Below are 16,021 nucleotides of genomic sequence, written 5' to 3'. Positions count from 1 at the left end.
CTCCTGTGTGAGGAGCCCGGGGCTCTGGGCTCTGGGCGCCAGCTTCCAGGGCGCCTCCACCGCTGACCCCCCACTGACTGGCCGTTGGGTCTGGGCCCCTCTGTCACTGGGGAGGGCCGTCCGTGCTGAGGATAGGCAGGCTGGACCCGGCTGCACCAGTGCTGCTGCTGCGAGGCTGGGGTGTGGGAGAGGATTTGTGGGGAGAGCCCCCTCCAGGGGGGCAGCACGTCAGGGACTGCGCGAGAGCCCAGCCCCTGGCCACCTCTCCGGAGCCCAGCATCTGCAGTGGAATCATCGCGTCACCCCATGCTCTCCCAGGGTGCTGAGACGGGCCCAGCCCAGGGCCTGCTCAGCCTGCTCAGCCTGGCTTTCTCAGCCCTCAGAACGACAGCCCCGCCGCAGCACCGGGGCCAGGCTCCTCACTCTGGATAGGCCTTCCCTCCCAGCCAGGACATGGATGGAGCTGGAGCCCATTTGCTGCATCCCTCTGGCCTTCGGGGGCCCCCGGGGCCCCCGTGTCCACCTCAGGTCCCCTCAGGTGGGATGCCTTGCAAGACAGAGCCACAGGACTGTGCTTCCCTAACCAGAGGAGGCTGGCCCTGGAGGTTTAGAACCCCCTGGATGGGTCTCTCAAGAGCCATGGTCCCTCCCTCCCATGTCCCAGCCCCGCCTCCTTCCCCTAGGACATCCACCCTTGCTCTGATGTGCACTGAGGAGCCCAAGGAGAGGCCGGGCTCTGTGGTAGCAAACGCTCCTTTATTACACAACGCGGTTGACCGAGTCTCACAGCGCCATGGCCACAGGTATGGGACAGTAGGGGCATGGGTGGGGGTGGCATGCTACAGCACCCACAGAGAACTGGGACTGCGGGGCGCAGCTTCTTATGAAGACAGCAACCCAACGCTCCCAGTCCAACTCCCTGGAAATGAGAAACGAGGGAGAGGAAGCGAGCCATGAGTCTGCTCCCAGCAGGCTGTGCCTGCTGCCCCCTGGGCCTGCCTGGCGCGGGCCACCGTGGATGTGGCTGGTGTGCCGGAGGCCGACGGGCCTCCATCCAGGCGGGAGCTGGAGCCTCCTTTGCAGTCATGCAGAGCCGGCGGCACTGCTGGTCTGGTGCTGAGGACCCTGTTTTCTAGGTCTCTGGGTCGCCGAGTTGGAACAGAAAACCCACGGGGGATCGTTTTCTGGAGACTGCTGACCCCAGCACCGGCTGCCCAGGCCTGCTCTGAGAGCTGTCTATAGGAGCAGACAGGTCCTTCAAGGCCAGCTGGCCCCAATTCCCTTCCCTGCCTTATCTTCCTCACTTGCCAGCAAAGACCCATGTGGTGCACAGGGCAGGGCCTGCAGGGCAGGGCAGGCCAGGCCTGGGGAGAGCTGGGCAGAGGAATACTCACCGTGGTCAGTAGGTCAGAACTGACTGAGCCATCGGGACCCCAGAAGAGACTGGAGAAGCACTCACCGCTTGGGCTCTTTGGAGTAGGCCCTGAGACTGCCAGGCGGAAGGGGGGCCATCCCCGGCTTTGCCCTCTTCTCTTGGAGCGGACACCTCCTCCACCCGTGGGTGTGCTCACCTCGCAGAGCCCCCGAGCAGTGTGCAGACAACCTCCCACCACACTCCGGCACCCTGCTCTTCCTGCCAGGCAGCTCCAGATAGGCCAGACATGCCCCACCTACAGGAGCTCCTGTCCTGCACATGCGCATGGGGGCCTCTGCCTCCTGCAAGGGTCCCTGAGGACAGCCCTGGTCAGCCCACGGGAGGACTTGAGGCCTCAGCTTTGGTATACTGAGGAAAGCGGTGATGCCACTCAGTGTGCAGTGGGTGGACAGGCGGCCTGGGGACCGATCCACGGGTGACCCTGCAGGCAGCCAGACACGAGTGGACAGGCGGCCTGGGGACCGATCCACGGGTGACCCTGCGGGCAGCCAGACACGAGTGGGCAGGCGGCCTGGGGACCGATCCAAGGGTGACCCTGCGGGCAGCCAGACACGAGGGGACAGGCGGCCTGGGGACCGATCCACGGGTGACCCTGCGGGCAGCCAGACACGAGGGGACAGGCGGCCTGGGGACCGATCCACGGGTGACCCTGCGGGCAGCCAGACACGAGTGGGCAGGTGGCCTGGGGACCGATCCAAGGGTGACCCTGCGGGCAGCCAGACACGAGTGGACAGGCGGCCTGGGGACCGATCCAAGGGTGACCCTGCGGGCAGCCAGACACGAGTGGACAGGCGGCCTGGGGACCGATCCACGGGTGACCCTGCGGGCAGCCAGACACAAGGGGACAGGCGGCCTGGGGACCGATCCACGGGTGACCCTGCGGGCAGCCAGACACGAGGGGACAGGCGGCCTGGGGACCGATCCACGGGTGACCCTGCGGGCAGCCAGACACGAGGGGACAGGCGGCCTGGGGACCGATCCACGGGTGACCCTGCGGGCAGCCAGACACGAGTGGGCAGGCGGCCTGGGGACCGATCCACGGGTGACCCTGCGGGCAGCCAGACACGAGTGGACAGGCGGCCTGGGGACCGATCCACGGGTGACCCTGCGGGCAGCCAGACACGAGGGGACAGGCGGCCTGGGGACCGATCCACGGGTGACCCTGCGGGCAGCCAGACACGAGTGGGCAGGCGGCCTGGGGACCGATCCAAGGGTGACCCTGCGGGCAGCCAGACACGAGTGGACAGGCGGCCTGGGGACCGATCCAAGGGTGACCCTGCGGGCAGCCAGACACGAGTGGACAGGCGGCCTGGGGACCGATCCACGGGTGACCCTGCGGGCAGCCAGACACGAGGGGACAGGCGGCCTGGGGACCGATCCACGGGTGACCCTGCGGGCAGCCAGACACGAGGGGACAGGCGGCCTGGGGACCGATCCACGGGTGACCCTGCGGGCAGCCAGACACGAGGGGACAGGCGGCCTGGGGACCGATCCACGGGTGACCCTGCGGGCAGCCAGACACGAGGGGACAGGCGGCCTGGGGACCGATCCACGGGTGACCCTGCGGGCAGCCAGACATGAGTGGGCAGGCGGCCTGGGGACCGATCCACGGGTGACCCTGCGGGCAGCCAGACACGAGTGGACAGGCGGCCTGGGGACCGATCCACGGGTGACCCTGTGGGCAGCCAGACACGAGTGGCGCGTGCTGAGGGATGAGGAGGGTCGGGTGGGAGTAATGAGGGGGTGGATGGAGAGTGGAGGGGCAGGGGTACAGATGGGACTGGGTGGAGAGATGGAGGCCCGGCAGATGCAAGGTGCATGGATGAAGGTGTGTAGTCAAGTGGAGAGGCTGACGGCAGACGGGTGAGCGGGCTGAACTCATGGAGTCGGTCCGCTGTTGAAGCTAGGGGTCAAGGTGAAGCTTTGGTGCAAGCTTGGTCTATTTGGAGCAGTTGGGGTCATGGCCCGATCCCTATCCATATAGCTTTGGAAAGAGCCCGTTTTCCCAGCCCCCCGGGCCTGCCCCATCCCCCCTGACCCCTCTCAGTCCCTGCTGGCTGGCTCTTGCCCAGGCTCCAGCAGGCAGTGGGGCTGGGGCAGGGGCTGCAGCCGGTGTAGCCTCGCCAGTGCCTGCTGTCACCTATGGAGCAGGCTCTGGTCTCTGCCTCGGTGTGGGTCAGAGGCCTGGCCTGGAAGGTGTCCTCCAGGTGGGTGGCCCCCAGGACACCTCCAGGGGATACGAGCCCCTCTTCTTCAGGGCCACCCAGGGAAGGGAGAGGCAGTGAGGTGAGAGGAAGGGTGCAGGTAGGTACTGGAGGGCAGGGCCTGGCGCCAGCATGTCAGCCATCTGCTCTGTATGTACTCTCTGGGCCGGGCCCTGGGGCCAGGACACTGTCTGCTGCCTGCCTGCTCTGCTGTGGCCTTCAGAGCCAGGGGTAAAGCTGCTGTATGGTTTGGGATTTAGGGGAGTGAGGCCCTGAGAGCTGCGTCTGTGTTGAGCAGAGCCTGGCACTTAATGCCTGAGCCAATGGTTTGGGGGTCGGTAGAGGTGGTGGGAGAGCTCTGGGCAGGAGGCAGGGACAGGCTGCCAGCTTCCCAGGGCTCTTTGTAGAAGAGCCGCGCTGCCCTCTCGAGGAAGCCAGGCGCCTCCACATCCACACTGCATGCTGGCACCTTAGGAGCAGGGCAGCCATGGCTGTCCATGGGACGGCTCTCACCCCCCCCCCAGCCCTGCTCCTCCCCAGCTAACCCAGACCATCCTCCTGCAGCAGCCTCCTCCACGCCTGCCTGCTCTTCTCTGGTGACCCAGCCCACACCTGCCCTCCGGTAGTCCCCTCCTGCATCGGCTGCCGCCCCAGCCCCAGTGTCCACTACCCACTGGCTGAGACGCCTCGTGTGCAGGTCTCAGGGGAGCCCCCTTCCCGGCAGCTGGGGTGGAGGGGCCTGCCCCACCTGCAGCTCCATGGCCTGGCTCCTCACCAAAGAGATGCCACGAGCAAAGGGACGAGAGCAGGCCGTGGAAGAAGGGCAGTTCGCTTTGCACACAGAGGCCTGGCTGCCCCGCCCAGGAGCATGCCCCTGCAGGGCTGGAATACGGGTCTCCAGGGGAGCTGTCTAGGGCTCCCCCTGGCCAGGGGTCACCAGAGAGCATGCGCACCAGCACACACAGCCTCTGAGGGCCTGGTTTTATTTTCCTCCACAGACACGGTGCTGTGCCACCCGGGGCCATTCTAGTCACAGCCATTTTCCTCGCCCATCCAGAAGGACCCAGCGGGCTGCAGCGGGGCGATGCGGCGGCGGCGGCGGGGCAGAGGCGTGCAGTCCAGGCTGGTGCGGGAGCAGGCCTTTTCTCTCCAGGGACAGGACCGTGGCGACTCCGGACCCTGGCAGGCTCTGTACTTTGGAAAGTCGGCCCACCGGAAGGAACGGGCTAGACGGGCTTCCACATCGAATCTCAAGCCCAAATCCCACACCAGTCTTGTCTGAAACTCACAAAAGTAAGCTTCTGCCGGCTGGCGCGGCCTTGGCTCTGGAGGGTGAGAGATGTAACTCGGCCTTCAGAAGAATGAGGCTGCGGCCATCAGGCTCAGGCTGGCACGGGCTTGGTGGCATCTGATGGGACCCTTTCTTACAGTATCCGAAGAATGGGTATCACAGCGGTGAAGAAATGCCAGCCGCCATGCAAGTGGGACCACAGGTCAGATTTCTCTGAAAATCTATTTCTTAAACTTCATATGCTCGTGTAGTTTCTCTTAGTTTTTTGTTTGGCAAACGTCTCTTCTGGATCATCACCACGGATACTGTCTTTTGGACCTCTGCAGGGACTATTTACATTCACATTATGACTCCTGGCTCTGGCGGGGCCGCTGGACCCAGGTCAGTAGCTGGCACCCTTATTGCACTGTTGTCATGGAGCCTTCTAGAGAACGCACACAAGGGCAGACCACAGGCTGGGTCTGGGCTTTGCTGCCCCATGTGGTACAGGCGTGACGCTCCTTCCTTCAGTTCTTTCTGGAAACCTGGAGGGAGTCAAGTGCCTGGCGGGCAAGGTGGACAAGAAATGCAGTGTGGGTGGGGAAAACGGCTAACCAAAAAATCTGACAGAAAATAGCGCCCATCGCCCTGAGCTGGGAGCAACAGCACAGAGGACTCGCACACAGCACAGGTGTTCAGGGAGCGGTCTGGGCCAGCGCGTCTGTGCGTTGTCTTCTGTGGTTGTGTTTCTGCAAAGCTTGGAAGGCAGGAGTAGCATCAGCGAGACAGTTGGGTGGTGACAAGGCCGACACAGAGGTAGGGTGGGGCGTGGTGAGCAGAGGTAGAGGAGGAGACACCGAGCAGTGGACTCGCAGGGGTGGTGGCTGTCTCCTCGTGCTTTGAAAACGGTCAAGATTCAACCCAAAAGATTGTCACAGTCTTGTTCAGAATCACGCTCTCTGGGGAGAGCACGTTAGCACTTTTTGTTTTCCCACAAGTGGAAACGTGAATTACAAAAAGTCACAGAGGGCCTTGGGACGGACGGACGGACGGATGGAGTTAAGTCCCCACAGAGCCCCGGTGCACAGGGCAGCTGGGCCCATGGCGACTTGAGGGAGAGCTCAGGACTCAGGCAGCCACCTGACGACCCAGCTCGCACTGCCGGGATGCTGAACAAAACCAAAGGCCCTGACTCCTCGAGCCATGCCCTCCAAGCCCCAATTATCCCAACATCCCCAAACAAAATCGAAGCCCAAGTCAGAAAGACCAACATCCAAACAAACCAAGATGGAGTAAAATAGCGAAAAAAATACTTTGGCAGTGAGAAAAACCTTTTGGATTTTGATTTCTTGTGTTGCTTTTTGGATTCCCTTTGGAGAGGAGGTGAGTTGGCCTCCTTGGTGGGGCTAGCTAGCAAGGTAGTTTACAGGTAGGTTTCCTTTGCTTTTTTTTTTTTTTTTTTTTAACTTTTTGGATTTTTACTTAAAGCCAAAGAGTCTGACATTAAAGGAAAAAAAATTGAAACAAAAAATGTTTCTCAAGTCTGCAACTGAAGTCCTCACCCAGCTCTGCTGCATCTGCAGAGCCCGTGGGTGGCCGCGGAGAGCAGGGCAGGGCTGGCCATGAAATCACAGCTTCTCTCCCCTTTTAGCAGGAAGGGGAGAACTCTTCAGTCTTCTTTGAGCATTTCAAAGTTGCGCTTAAGCCAATAAAACAAGACCCACCCCCCAAAGTTCTTTGTTGAAAATGTAAGCCAGCATTTAGATTTTTTTCATTATAGAGAAAGCATGTAGGAGTCAAAAGATAGAAAAAATGAGAAAGAGTGGCAGAGAAAGAAACAGAGAGACAGAGAACAAGAGAGAGAGAGACAGAGAGAGAGAGAGAGAGAGAGAGAGACAGACAGACAGAGAGAGAGAGAGAGAGAGAGAGAGAGAGAGAGAGAGAGAGAGAGAGAGAGACAGACAGACAGAGAGAGAGACAGAGAGAGAGACAGAGAGAGACAGAGAGCGGTGGGAGGAAGGCAGAGGAAGACAGAGGGAAGGTAGAGACAGAGGACACGGGCAGAGCTGGCCACACTGCCATCGGAAGCTGGCGGCCACCCCGAGGCAGTCTCGAGGATGCGAGGAACGAGGTCATGGAGTGTGACGTGAACCGTCCGTTAGCTGAGGCGGCTGCATGGATGCAGTTCTGTTGGTTCCGTTTTCTTTTGGAGAGAAGCAGTAGCAGCAACGTCAGCCATGGCTCCTCGGGGCCAGGCGGGCAGCGGGGCTGAGGCTCGTGGGCCAGCAGGACACGGCCTCCACGGCTGGGGGTCAGCGGGGCACAGCTGTGTCCAGGGGGCCAGGCAGGCCAGGGGAACAGGGGCGGGAGAGCCCCGCAGACCCGGCCTCGCTGGGGCTGGCGGTGGCGTCGGGCTGTGAGGGCAGGGGGTCAGCCACTGCCGCCGCAGGGCCCTGCAGGCTCTGGCCACACACGTGGTGGTGCTTCTCCCAGTCCTTGTGCTGGCAGAAGGACCCGCAGTACCGAGCCGCATTGCAGCCGCTGCACGTCTCGCTGGCCTTCCGCCCGCAGTTCCAGCAGCTCTGGATGTGGAAGGGGCAGAGGGACAGTCAGGGGGGGCAGACCCCAAATGCCCAGATGCCCGGCCGGCTGTGAAACCGGAGGTGTGACTCCACCTCCAGACACTGCGGCAGCCACGGAGAGGTCCCGCTCCACTGTCCCGAGGCAGCCGAGGGCCTTGTCTTGGGCACCTACGTCTTGGGGACAGGTGGTCGGCAGAGTAGGATGCCCTCCCCTACCTGTGAGCTTCTTCTTGGGGCTGTGGGACAGAGAGGCCAAACTTGTCCGGAGAGTTCAAGCCCTGCCTCCACTTGGCCTCCAAAGCCTCTGGCCGACTGCAGCCGGCGTCCCTGCCTCACGCTGACCTGCCTGGCCCTCTGGCAGCCGCATGGCCCCAGCCCCCTCCTCAGGTCCGCTCAGCAGCCACCTGCCAGGGAGATCTACCCCGACCCCTCCGCCTCCCCCGGGCCAGCGCTGCCCTTCCTTCTGGGAAGGCCGCCGTTCTCGTGCTTCCTTGCCTCTCCCGCTAGCTCTAGCCTCTTCTCCACAGCTGTGTCCACTCTGCAGCAGAGTGGAAGGAGCAGACGGGCTCGCTCTCCTGACCCAGAGCCTGGGGCCAGCCCAGGCGAGGCCATGCAGGGGCTTGGAGTCCTGCCCTGCCCTGAAGATGGCCAGGGACTGCCCCAGGAAGGCCTCTCCTTCCTCCTGGACAGGACGGATGAGCAATCTTCCCACACCTGCCCCGCTGGCCGAGTCTAGCCCCCGGATGCCTCCTGCCCTGGACTTCAGCTCTTACCCACGTGCACAGTGAGAAAGATATGGAAGACAAGACCCTGGGTCCCCAGAGCTCCTCAAACCCTCTGCTTTCACCAGGGAAGGAGCCCCAGCAGCCTGTGCCCAGGGCAGGCGTCAGACTCGCTGCCTGCGCTCTGGAGCCTCGGGGTCCCACGTGTACAGCCCTGGAGGCCTACAGGATCCTTGCCAGATCGCGGGGTCTGCCCTGATACGCAGTGCAGCAGAGGTGGTGTGAGGGGCATGTCCTGTGGCACAGGGTGCCCACAGGTGGGGACAGCTTGGGCCCCAAGGTCACACAGATGCTGGGCTCTGGCCATGGTGGGCCTGGAGGCGTGGCAAGCAGTCCTACCTCGCTGGAGTCCTCCTGCTGGTTGATGACGGTCAGGGCGTCCTCTGAGGCCTGCCGCTTGGCCTCTGCCAGTGCGCGCTCCATCTTGGCGCGCTCGGTGGTGATGAGCTCGTGGGCTTTGCGCTCTGCATCAGACACGGCTTTCTGCAGCTCCGACATGGCCTGCCGCTTCACCTCGTTCACAGCCTCTTCTGCAAAGCACGTGGCGCGTTGGTGGTCAAGCAGGCCCCCACCTTGGGGCTCAGGCTCCCCATGTCCCCGGCCAGAGCAGGAGCCCCCACGCACGGCTGGCCACCACGGACACGGGCACGTGGTGTGTCCTGAGCATGTGCTGAGGGCTCACAGGAATGTCAGCAAGTGCCCCAAAGCTCGCTCGTGCCCATCACTGAGCTGGTTCTCACTGTGTCCACTCCGTGGGCACCCGCCCTGGAACCTGTCCCAGCCGCCCGGGAGTCTGCACTCCATCAGGCTCAGGCAGCCCACAGCAGTGTGGAAGCTGCTCTGAGAAGCACTGCTGTAGCTCCGGCTTCATCTCAGCCATGCAGGGGCAGCCAGGGGCAGTTCTTGTCAGAACTGCCCTCTTTCTCCCCCACCCCCAGTCCTGGGCTTGAGCTCAGGGCCTGAGCACTGTCCTTGGACTTTCTCAAGGCTAGAGCTCCACCACGTGAGCCTCAGCACCACTTCCAGCTTTTTTTCTACGTATGTGGTACCAAGGAATCGAGCCCGGGTCTTCGTGCATGCTAGGCAAGCACTCTACTGCTAGGCTAAACTCTGGGCCCCAAGCTGCCTTCTTTTTACCTCACCTCTGTGTCAATGATTTTGATTCTAGCTCCTGGCCAAGGCAGAGCCAGGACAGGACAGCCCAGCCCAGCCTAGCCAAGCCCACAGTTGCACCACAACTACTGCCCAGAGAAGCCAAATGCTACCTCAGCTGAGGGCTCTGCTCTCCACCACTGGCCCTGCCTGGAGACTGGAGGGTCAGGCCAAGGCCTAGGTCTGAAAGCATCCAAACAGACCGGCCTGGGCCTTGCTGAACTGCTCCCACGGCCTCTCTATCAGGCAGCGTGGAGAGTGGCTATTGAGGACTGGCCACAGTGGGTGTCTGAGGCACCCCGAGAGAATCTGCCCACCGGGGGTGTTGGAGCAGCTAGCAGGGCCCAGTGGGCCCCAGCCTGACGGACAGCAGCACAGTCACCGGGCAGCTCCATGCCAGGGCCAGCAAAGGCCCCCGAGGCCCCTCCCAGGCTAAATAAGGGGAGGGACACAGGTGTGTGTGCACAGCTCGTTCTCCCACGAAGTCCAAGCCTGGCTTCTGCCCCTCAGCCCCCCACTGTCTGCAGCCCTCACCCCGACATCAGACTCCCTCTCCTCACGCTTCACACTGAATCCTCTGGAGTTCAGAATCCACTTTCCTTAGCTCCTCTGTGTGCAGCCCCAGGCTCAGGCTGGTGTGATCTTCCCCTCACCCTCAGGGCTGTGACCTCACAGCCCTCCTCCCATCAGCACTGTGCCCAGCCTGGCCCGTGCCCGTGTGCTGTCTGTGCCCTTGCACAGCGGCTTCCTGTGTGTACAGATGCGCTTTGCTCTATGAGAAGCCAAGGGCAGTGCCAGGTACACATGGGTGCTTCTCATTCCCAGCTAGAGGGGCCCTGCCCTCTGTCCCCCGGCCCACCTCCTGCCCCACTCACCAGCCTTCCTCCATATCTCCTCAGGCACATAGCCTGAAAGGGTCCTGGGCACAAACTCCCGGTGGATGTCTGAAACAGGGAAGGTGGGCGTCACATACAGGCAGGGGGCATCTCTACCTTCTCCCAGTGCGGTTCCTGCCCATCCAGGCCAGACTCTGATGGCAGGGAGTGTTTTCCTGGGGACCAAGTGCCAAGAAGCCTATGGCGGGGGTGGGGAGGAGGTCCCTCCAACAGGGGCAGAGAGGGTCAGCTGCTAGACGTAGATACCCACTGTGGCGGGTGAACAGGGACCCCTGGAGGCCTCTCCTGAGCTCCGGCCTCTGCCCACCAGGCCCTGGAGTTCTGAGCTTCCTAGAAGACTGGGTGTATCTTGGTGCTAAGTGGGGAGGGCACCTCCTTTTAAGGGCAGCCCTCTCGGTGTGGGTTTTATTATAGTGCCCGTGCCACGGCCAGCTCTTCTGGGCATTCATGGCACACCCTGTGACCCCTGTCACCCTCCCCCTTCCTCAGAGCACACCTAGCTGAGAGCCCTCTGAGCCACTGGCGCCGCCGAGGGGCCGGGCCGGGGTGGGTGCGGGGCCCTTCTTTCCATCCTCAGCGTCGCTGTAGCGCCGCATCCAGTGGTTGAGCTCCTCTCGGTCAGCTTCCTGGCACCGGCGCAGCACTGCGAGCGAGCGCTTTGTCTTCTCCACCATGTCCATGATGCAGTTCAGGAGCTGAGTGGACAGGCCCTTCAGTGCTTCAGAAGGCCCAGCCCGGCCAGGGAGGATGGGGAGCCCAGCGAGCGGGCCTCCAGAGGGTGGGCCCGGGCTCAGCCAAGGCTGCAGGTGTGTGGATGCCGGGGTGGGGGGGCTCTTCAGCCCTGAGACAACCTGCCCCGGGGACACTTCCTTCCCAAGAAGAAAGGAGGTGCAGAGGTGGACCCAAGGGGCCCTCTTGGGTGCAGACAGCTGCCAAGAGGCCCATGAGGGCGCCAAAAAGACACCACGGACAGGATATTTGCTTTCCCCAGATGTCCTGCGGGGAGTGCCATCGAGCAGGAAGCCAGGAGGAAGGCTGGCCGGCCTGCGGGGCCTGGGGCCTTTTCCTTCTTCAGTGCCCAGACAGGCCCCTGGTGGACAGTGGGACTCACAGATTTTCAGGTGGCCGCAAGGGCCCTGGGCGGGCTCAGACATGGAGTAGTGAGCGGGGGGGGGGGGGGAGCCCACACCCCACGTTGCTGCCCTGGCAGTCTTGGGAGCCAGGATTGGCGGGGACCTCGGGGGAGGCCGGGAGCCATGGTCAGCGGAGACCCGGGGAGGGACAGGACCACGGATGTGGCCGTAACTCACATTGTTGAGGTGCTTCCATTCCTCTGCCCACTCTCGCTCGGTCAGCTTGTGGTCAATCACTTCCTCCTGCCGTGACCCAGGTACCACTGCAGGAGGGGTTCAAAACCCACCCAACTCTCAGACCCCGTGCCCCCGGCACAGTGCTCTCAAAGCCACACCTCCACCCCAGCCCTCCCACCCCCTGCCCTCAGCCCAGCTCAGCCCTTGCATCCAGACACCAACTTGGGCTGTGTGCATGTTGGGGAGACGGCGTGGGGTGAGGGACCACGCACATGGACCCTCTGCACGGTGCCTGGGCCCCGTCCCTGGGCGGATGTGGCCACCCCTTTCCAGCAAGCCTCTCCTCTTCTTGCTGCTTCCGTCCCCGTCTCCTGCCCACAGCTGCCTGGCTCCCGGGAGTGCTTCTGACTTCCAGTCAGCCAGCTGCAGTCCATGCAGCCTCCCAGACCCTGGTGCCTCGCGGCCTTTTAAGCGCAAGTGCTTCCTCAGCTATCCAGGTCCTCCCAGGGGTGGGTGCTGGCTCCCCAGGGCAGGACGCCAGGTCTCCGGGCTGGACGGCCACACACAGCATCAGGCCAGCTCTGCAGACCTTCAGCAGGGCCAGAGTCAGGATGCTCATTTCTCATGGAACCTGGGCTGCCGCCTCCCTCTAAGGGTCTCCGTTTGCCTTCCCTGCCTCCTGGGGGTAGGAGGAGTGGGAGGGTCCCATTGCAACCCAAGGAAGCAAACCAGGAGGAGGTGCAGGAGTGAGTTCACCCCCCGCCACCCCCCCAGAGGGCAGCAGGAGCCGAGTTTGCCCAGTTATCACACAGGGAGGGGCCTGCAGCCAGCCACACTGGCACTCTGCCTCACTAGCCGTGAGATCCAGGGATGGAAAGGAGGGGCTCTGGGATGGGTGCTGAGACCTGAGAGACCATGTCTGGCCTTGCATAGAGGTCTTCCTGAAATGCAGGGCTCCCGGTTCCTGCTCCCCCTCACCCCGTGACCCAGCATTCACGGTGCTTTTTTGGGCAAAGGCTTTAATTCTAAGCTGTCCTTGGTCCCTAGAGATCGCCAAGACCCGGAGTCTGCCCTCAAGGTGTGGCAGTGTGGGGCGGTGGTGGCTGCAGCAGCTGTCCTCATCTCCCCGGACGGCCGCAGGGCAGCCCGCACCAACGCCCCAACCAAAATAGCGCAGCGCTGTGCCCGACAGCTGCCGTTTATTTTTGCATTAGCAGAAGCGGGTGGGAATTAGCACCTGCCTGACCCGGCGTGGGAGCCAGATGCCCACACCTGCTGCAGAGCCCAGGCTGGCTCTGGAAGCCGCTGCAGCGCAGGGGCGGGGAGGTGGCCCTGCCCAGGCCAGGCGGCCTCTGATGACTCTGGGAGAGCCAGCGTGGGACCCCAGCTTCCTGGCCCCCTTCCCAATGCACCCTCCCTGCATGCTGGTGGCGGATCTTAGAGGGCAGTTGTGCTGGCCATCTGCTCCAGCACAGAGGAGGGTCTGGGCAGGTGGGCCATGCAGTGTCCCTTGTCTCCTCCTCTGTGTGTGGGTAAGGATGAAGGAGAGGACGCCACCTCTGGGCCTGCTCCACAACAGCAGCTGCACCTCGGGCCTAACTCCCAGCAGGGCCTTGTGTGAACACCCCAGGCCTCGCAAGGCTCTGGCCTCATCCCCTGGCAGAGGAGGGAAGGGGACCCACCATGCGGCTAAGAGCACACTGAGGACTGCTGTGCAGGATGAAGAGTGGACGGCCTTGCTCAGGGGTGGCCCAGCCCAGGGGACAACTGTGGGCCCTGGGCCCAGACAGGCTGCCCCCGAGGGAGGAAAATCTGCTGCCCCTGAGGGCTCAAGGCAGGGGGTGGGGTCTGAGGAAGTTAGTGCCTGCAGGGGCAGCCCGCAGCCCGCAGCCCTCTGCCCTCCACGGTTTTCCTGGTGCACAGAGGAGGTCTAGGGGAGCAGCAGCGTTCAGGCGCCTTCCGCTACCAGAGCCACCTGGCAGGAGCACATGCAGGCTGCACACTGGCAGCCTGGCCGGCCGGTGGAGCCCACGCAGGCGCACTTGCTCTGGGTAGCACACGCATCCACCACCCGCCCTGGCCCACCGCGTACCGAGCTGCCGATGGCGCTCCCGCAGCTCCCGGGGGTCGGGGTGGCGGTAGGGGTCTCGGAAGTGGTGGGCGGTGGCCATGTCCTCCAGGCGGTAGTGTGGGGGTGGGGTGGGGTGGGGCAGCCCATTGCTGGGGCTGCAGCGCTGGGCAGGGCTCAGGGTGCAGGCCCGCTTGCTGAGGTGGTCAGGGTGCAGCGGGTCTCCTTCTGACCCGTTCTCTTTGGTCCTGGCAGAGAGAACAGGCCGGAGACGGTGGCCAAAGACCATCAACCACGGGAAGAGGCTCGGGCAGTGGGGTGGGGCTAGGGAAGCGGGAATGGAACTGGACCAGCCCTAATGGGGCATGACCCAGAAACTGCTCCCCCTCAGAGTGTCCACCGCCCACTCTGTCCCTGGTGGTGGTGATGGCGTGATACTTCCGGGGACCCCAAGTCCAGAGGCTTGGCCATCCGGGCAGGAGGGGAGGGAGACTGCATCAGGTGGGGCTCCCCTCACTCCCCACAGGGGCCTTGGATTCGGGGGTCACTTGAGACCTGTGGTCCAGCTTAGGAGAACCACTAGTAAGTGTTTTCCTGAGAGTGGACCCCCCCCTGGGTCTTCTGTCCCGGGGCTCCTGGGGCCATCTGAGCCTGCAGCCTGACAAGGCAGCTAACCCTGGGGCCTTGGGGGAGAAGCTGAGGCCATCAGTCCACTAGTCCACAGGCTTGCTCCTTGCAGTGCTAAGCCAGCTTTGCTACAGATGGGCCAGGCTGCCCTGTGGAGCTGTGGCAGGCCACTGAGTGTGAGGGGCGCCACCCCTGCCCAGGCGTGGGCAGGCCCTGGGGGGTACCTGTCAGGCGACCTCCTCTTGCCGTTTTCATTAACTTCCAGCAGAAGCTCAGAGGAGTCCACGGGGGAGGCGGCGCTGGCGTCCAGAAGGAGCTGCTCGTGCTGGGCCAGGTACTGGGCGGGCGTCTGCTTGGCCAGGCGAGCGCAGTGCAGGAGCTCCCGCTGCAGCAGGGGCAGGTTGGCCTGGGGTGAGAAGGGGCGGGCACAGGTCTATCCAACCTCCTCTGGCCATCAGAGGTCTGTCGCTTCTCACTGTGCTATGGGTGGGAAGAGAGCAGGCCAGGCCAGTCCAGTCCTCCTGCCCCCAACTCCCCACCTCCCTCCACCCTGTCCAGTGTGGTGAACTGCTGGCCTGACACCACATGGACCATGAGTGTGGGTCCAATGGCTCTGGATGGGGCAGCCATGCTCTGCCAAGGGGTCCGACGCATCTACTTTTTATCTTTCTGTCATACAGCTTGTCATCGCTTGGCTGTCCAGCCAGGCATGTCCGTCCGTCCATCCATCCATCCATCTATTCACAGCCTGCCTGCTCTTTCCACGTCTTGCTTGTTATTCTTCCTTTTTCCCAAGGCCTCTGCACAGGTTGTTGCTGCTCCCTCCCCATCCCGGGCCTCTCCCTCAGCTTCCTCTCCTCCTCAGGAGGCCCCCTCTCCTGACTGGGCCCTCGACCAGGGTTCTGCCTGCCAGCCTTCCTGGCCTCTGAGCCTCCCACGGCACCTGTCCACAGGCCCGAGCTCAGGAGGACGTGGAGAAGTGGACACTGTCGCACGCTGAGAAAGAGGCACGGCGGGGATGGTTTGGATGGTGCTGGCACCCGGCAGCTGGGGTTACCTTGAGGAAGGGGATTACAAACGGCCGCAGCGGGAAGTTGGTGGCCTCTTGGAGCTTGGAATGAAACTCTTCGATGGTCAGAGTCGAGTTCTGAGGGGAGAAACCACAGGTGAGCCCTGCGCGGCGGGTGGCCTGACGGCTGGGCATCAAGAAGGAGCCGGGGACTCACCACCAGCCCCAGCACCAGCGTGTGCACACGCTCTCCAATCTCGGGGGAGATGTCGCTGCCAAACTGCTGCAGGGTGGTGAGGAAGCGCTTGAGCTTGCTCAGCTGCCGCGCCCCGCAGGCTGGGGGCAGGTGCTGTGTGGACAGCGAGGCCGTGGACGAGGTGGCCGGCCCATTGCTGAAGCCGTTGGGCGTGGAGGGGGCGCCGTGGATGGCCGTGGGGGAGTGGCTGCTGCCGTTCATCACTGCGGAGAGGAGGCGAGGCTGGGCACGGCAAGGACAGCAGGCGGAGGCCGGCGCGATGGCAGGGGGGGCTGCGGACACGGCCTCGGGAGCCACGGGTCCCGCAGCGAGCCCGGCACTCAGGCGGAAGTGGCTCCAGAGGGACGGCCATCTGAGTGTGGTCTGCGTGGCCCTCGGGCCTCAGTGTGGGCAGAGGTCAGTCCAGGCAGGGCTTCTGAGTCCCCACAGC

The 16,021-nt window shown here is 63.3% G+C and overlaps 1 protein-coding gene across 2 annotated transcripts in view; it reads right to left on the bottom strand.

The window, feature by feature from the left end:
* Positions 1-6,881: 6,881 nt before the first annotated feature.
* Positions 6,882-16,021, bottom strand: part of Cbfa2t3 (CBFA2/RUNX1 partner transcriptional co-repressor 3) — a 39,068-nt gene continuing 29,928 nt past the window's right edge. For both annotated transcript variants that reach the window (XM_090357120.1, XM_090357119.1), the window contains exons 4-12: positions 15,553-15,794; positions 15,384-15,473; positions 14,551-14,732; positions 13,724-13,947; positions 11,632-11,717; positions 10,818-11,016; positions 10,301-10,369; positions 8,613-8,803; positions 6,882-7,491 (exon numbers count right to left, since the gene is read on the bottom strand). In XM_090357120.1, coding sequence (XP_090213246.1) covers positions 7,222-7,491; positions 8,613-8,803; positions 10,301-10,369; positions 10,818-11,016; positions 11,632-11,717; positions 13,724-13,947; positions 14,551-14,732; positions 15,384-15,473; positions 15,553-15,794 — 1,553 coding nt within the window. In that variant the 3' untranslated portion in view covers positions 6,882-7,221. The remainder of the gene's footprint in view (positions 7,492-8,612; positions 8,804-10,300; positions 10,370-10,817; positions 11,017-11,631; positions 11,718-13,723; positions 13,948-14,550; positions 14,733-15,383; positions 15,474-15,552; positions 15,795-16,021) is intronic.

Source organism: Megascapheus bottae, chromosome 24, assembly GCF_031878675.1.
Source record: "Megascapheus bottae isolate mThoBot1 chromosome 24, mThoBot2.hap1, whole genome shotgun sequence".
Taxonomy (NCBI): Eukaryota; Metazoa; Chordata; class Mammalia; order Rodentia; family Geomyidae; genus Megascapheus; species Megascapheus bottae.
The sequence above is the reverse complement of the archived record's forward strand: the minus strand, read 5'-3'. Positions and strand labels throughout refer to the sequence as shown.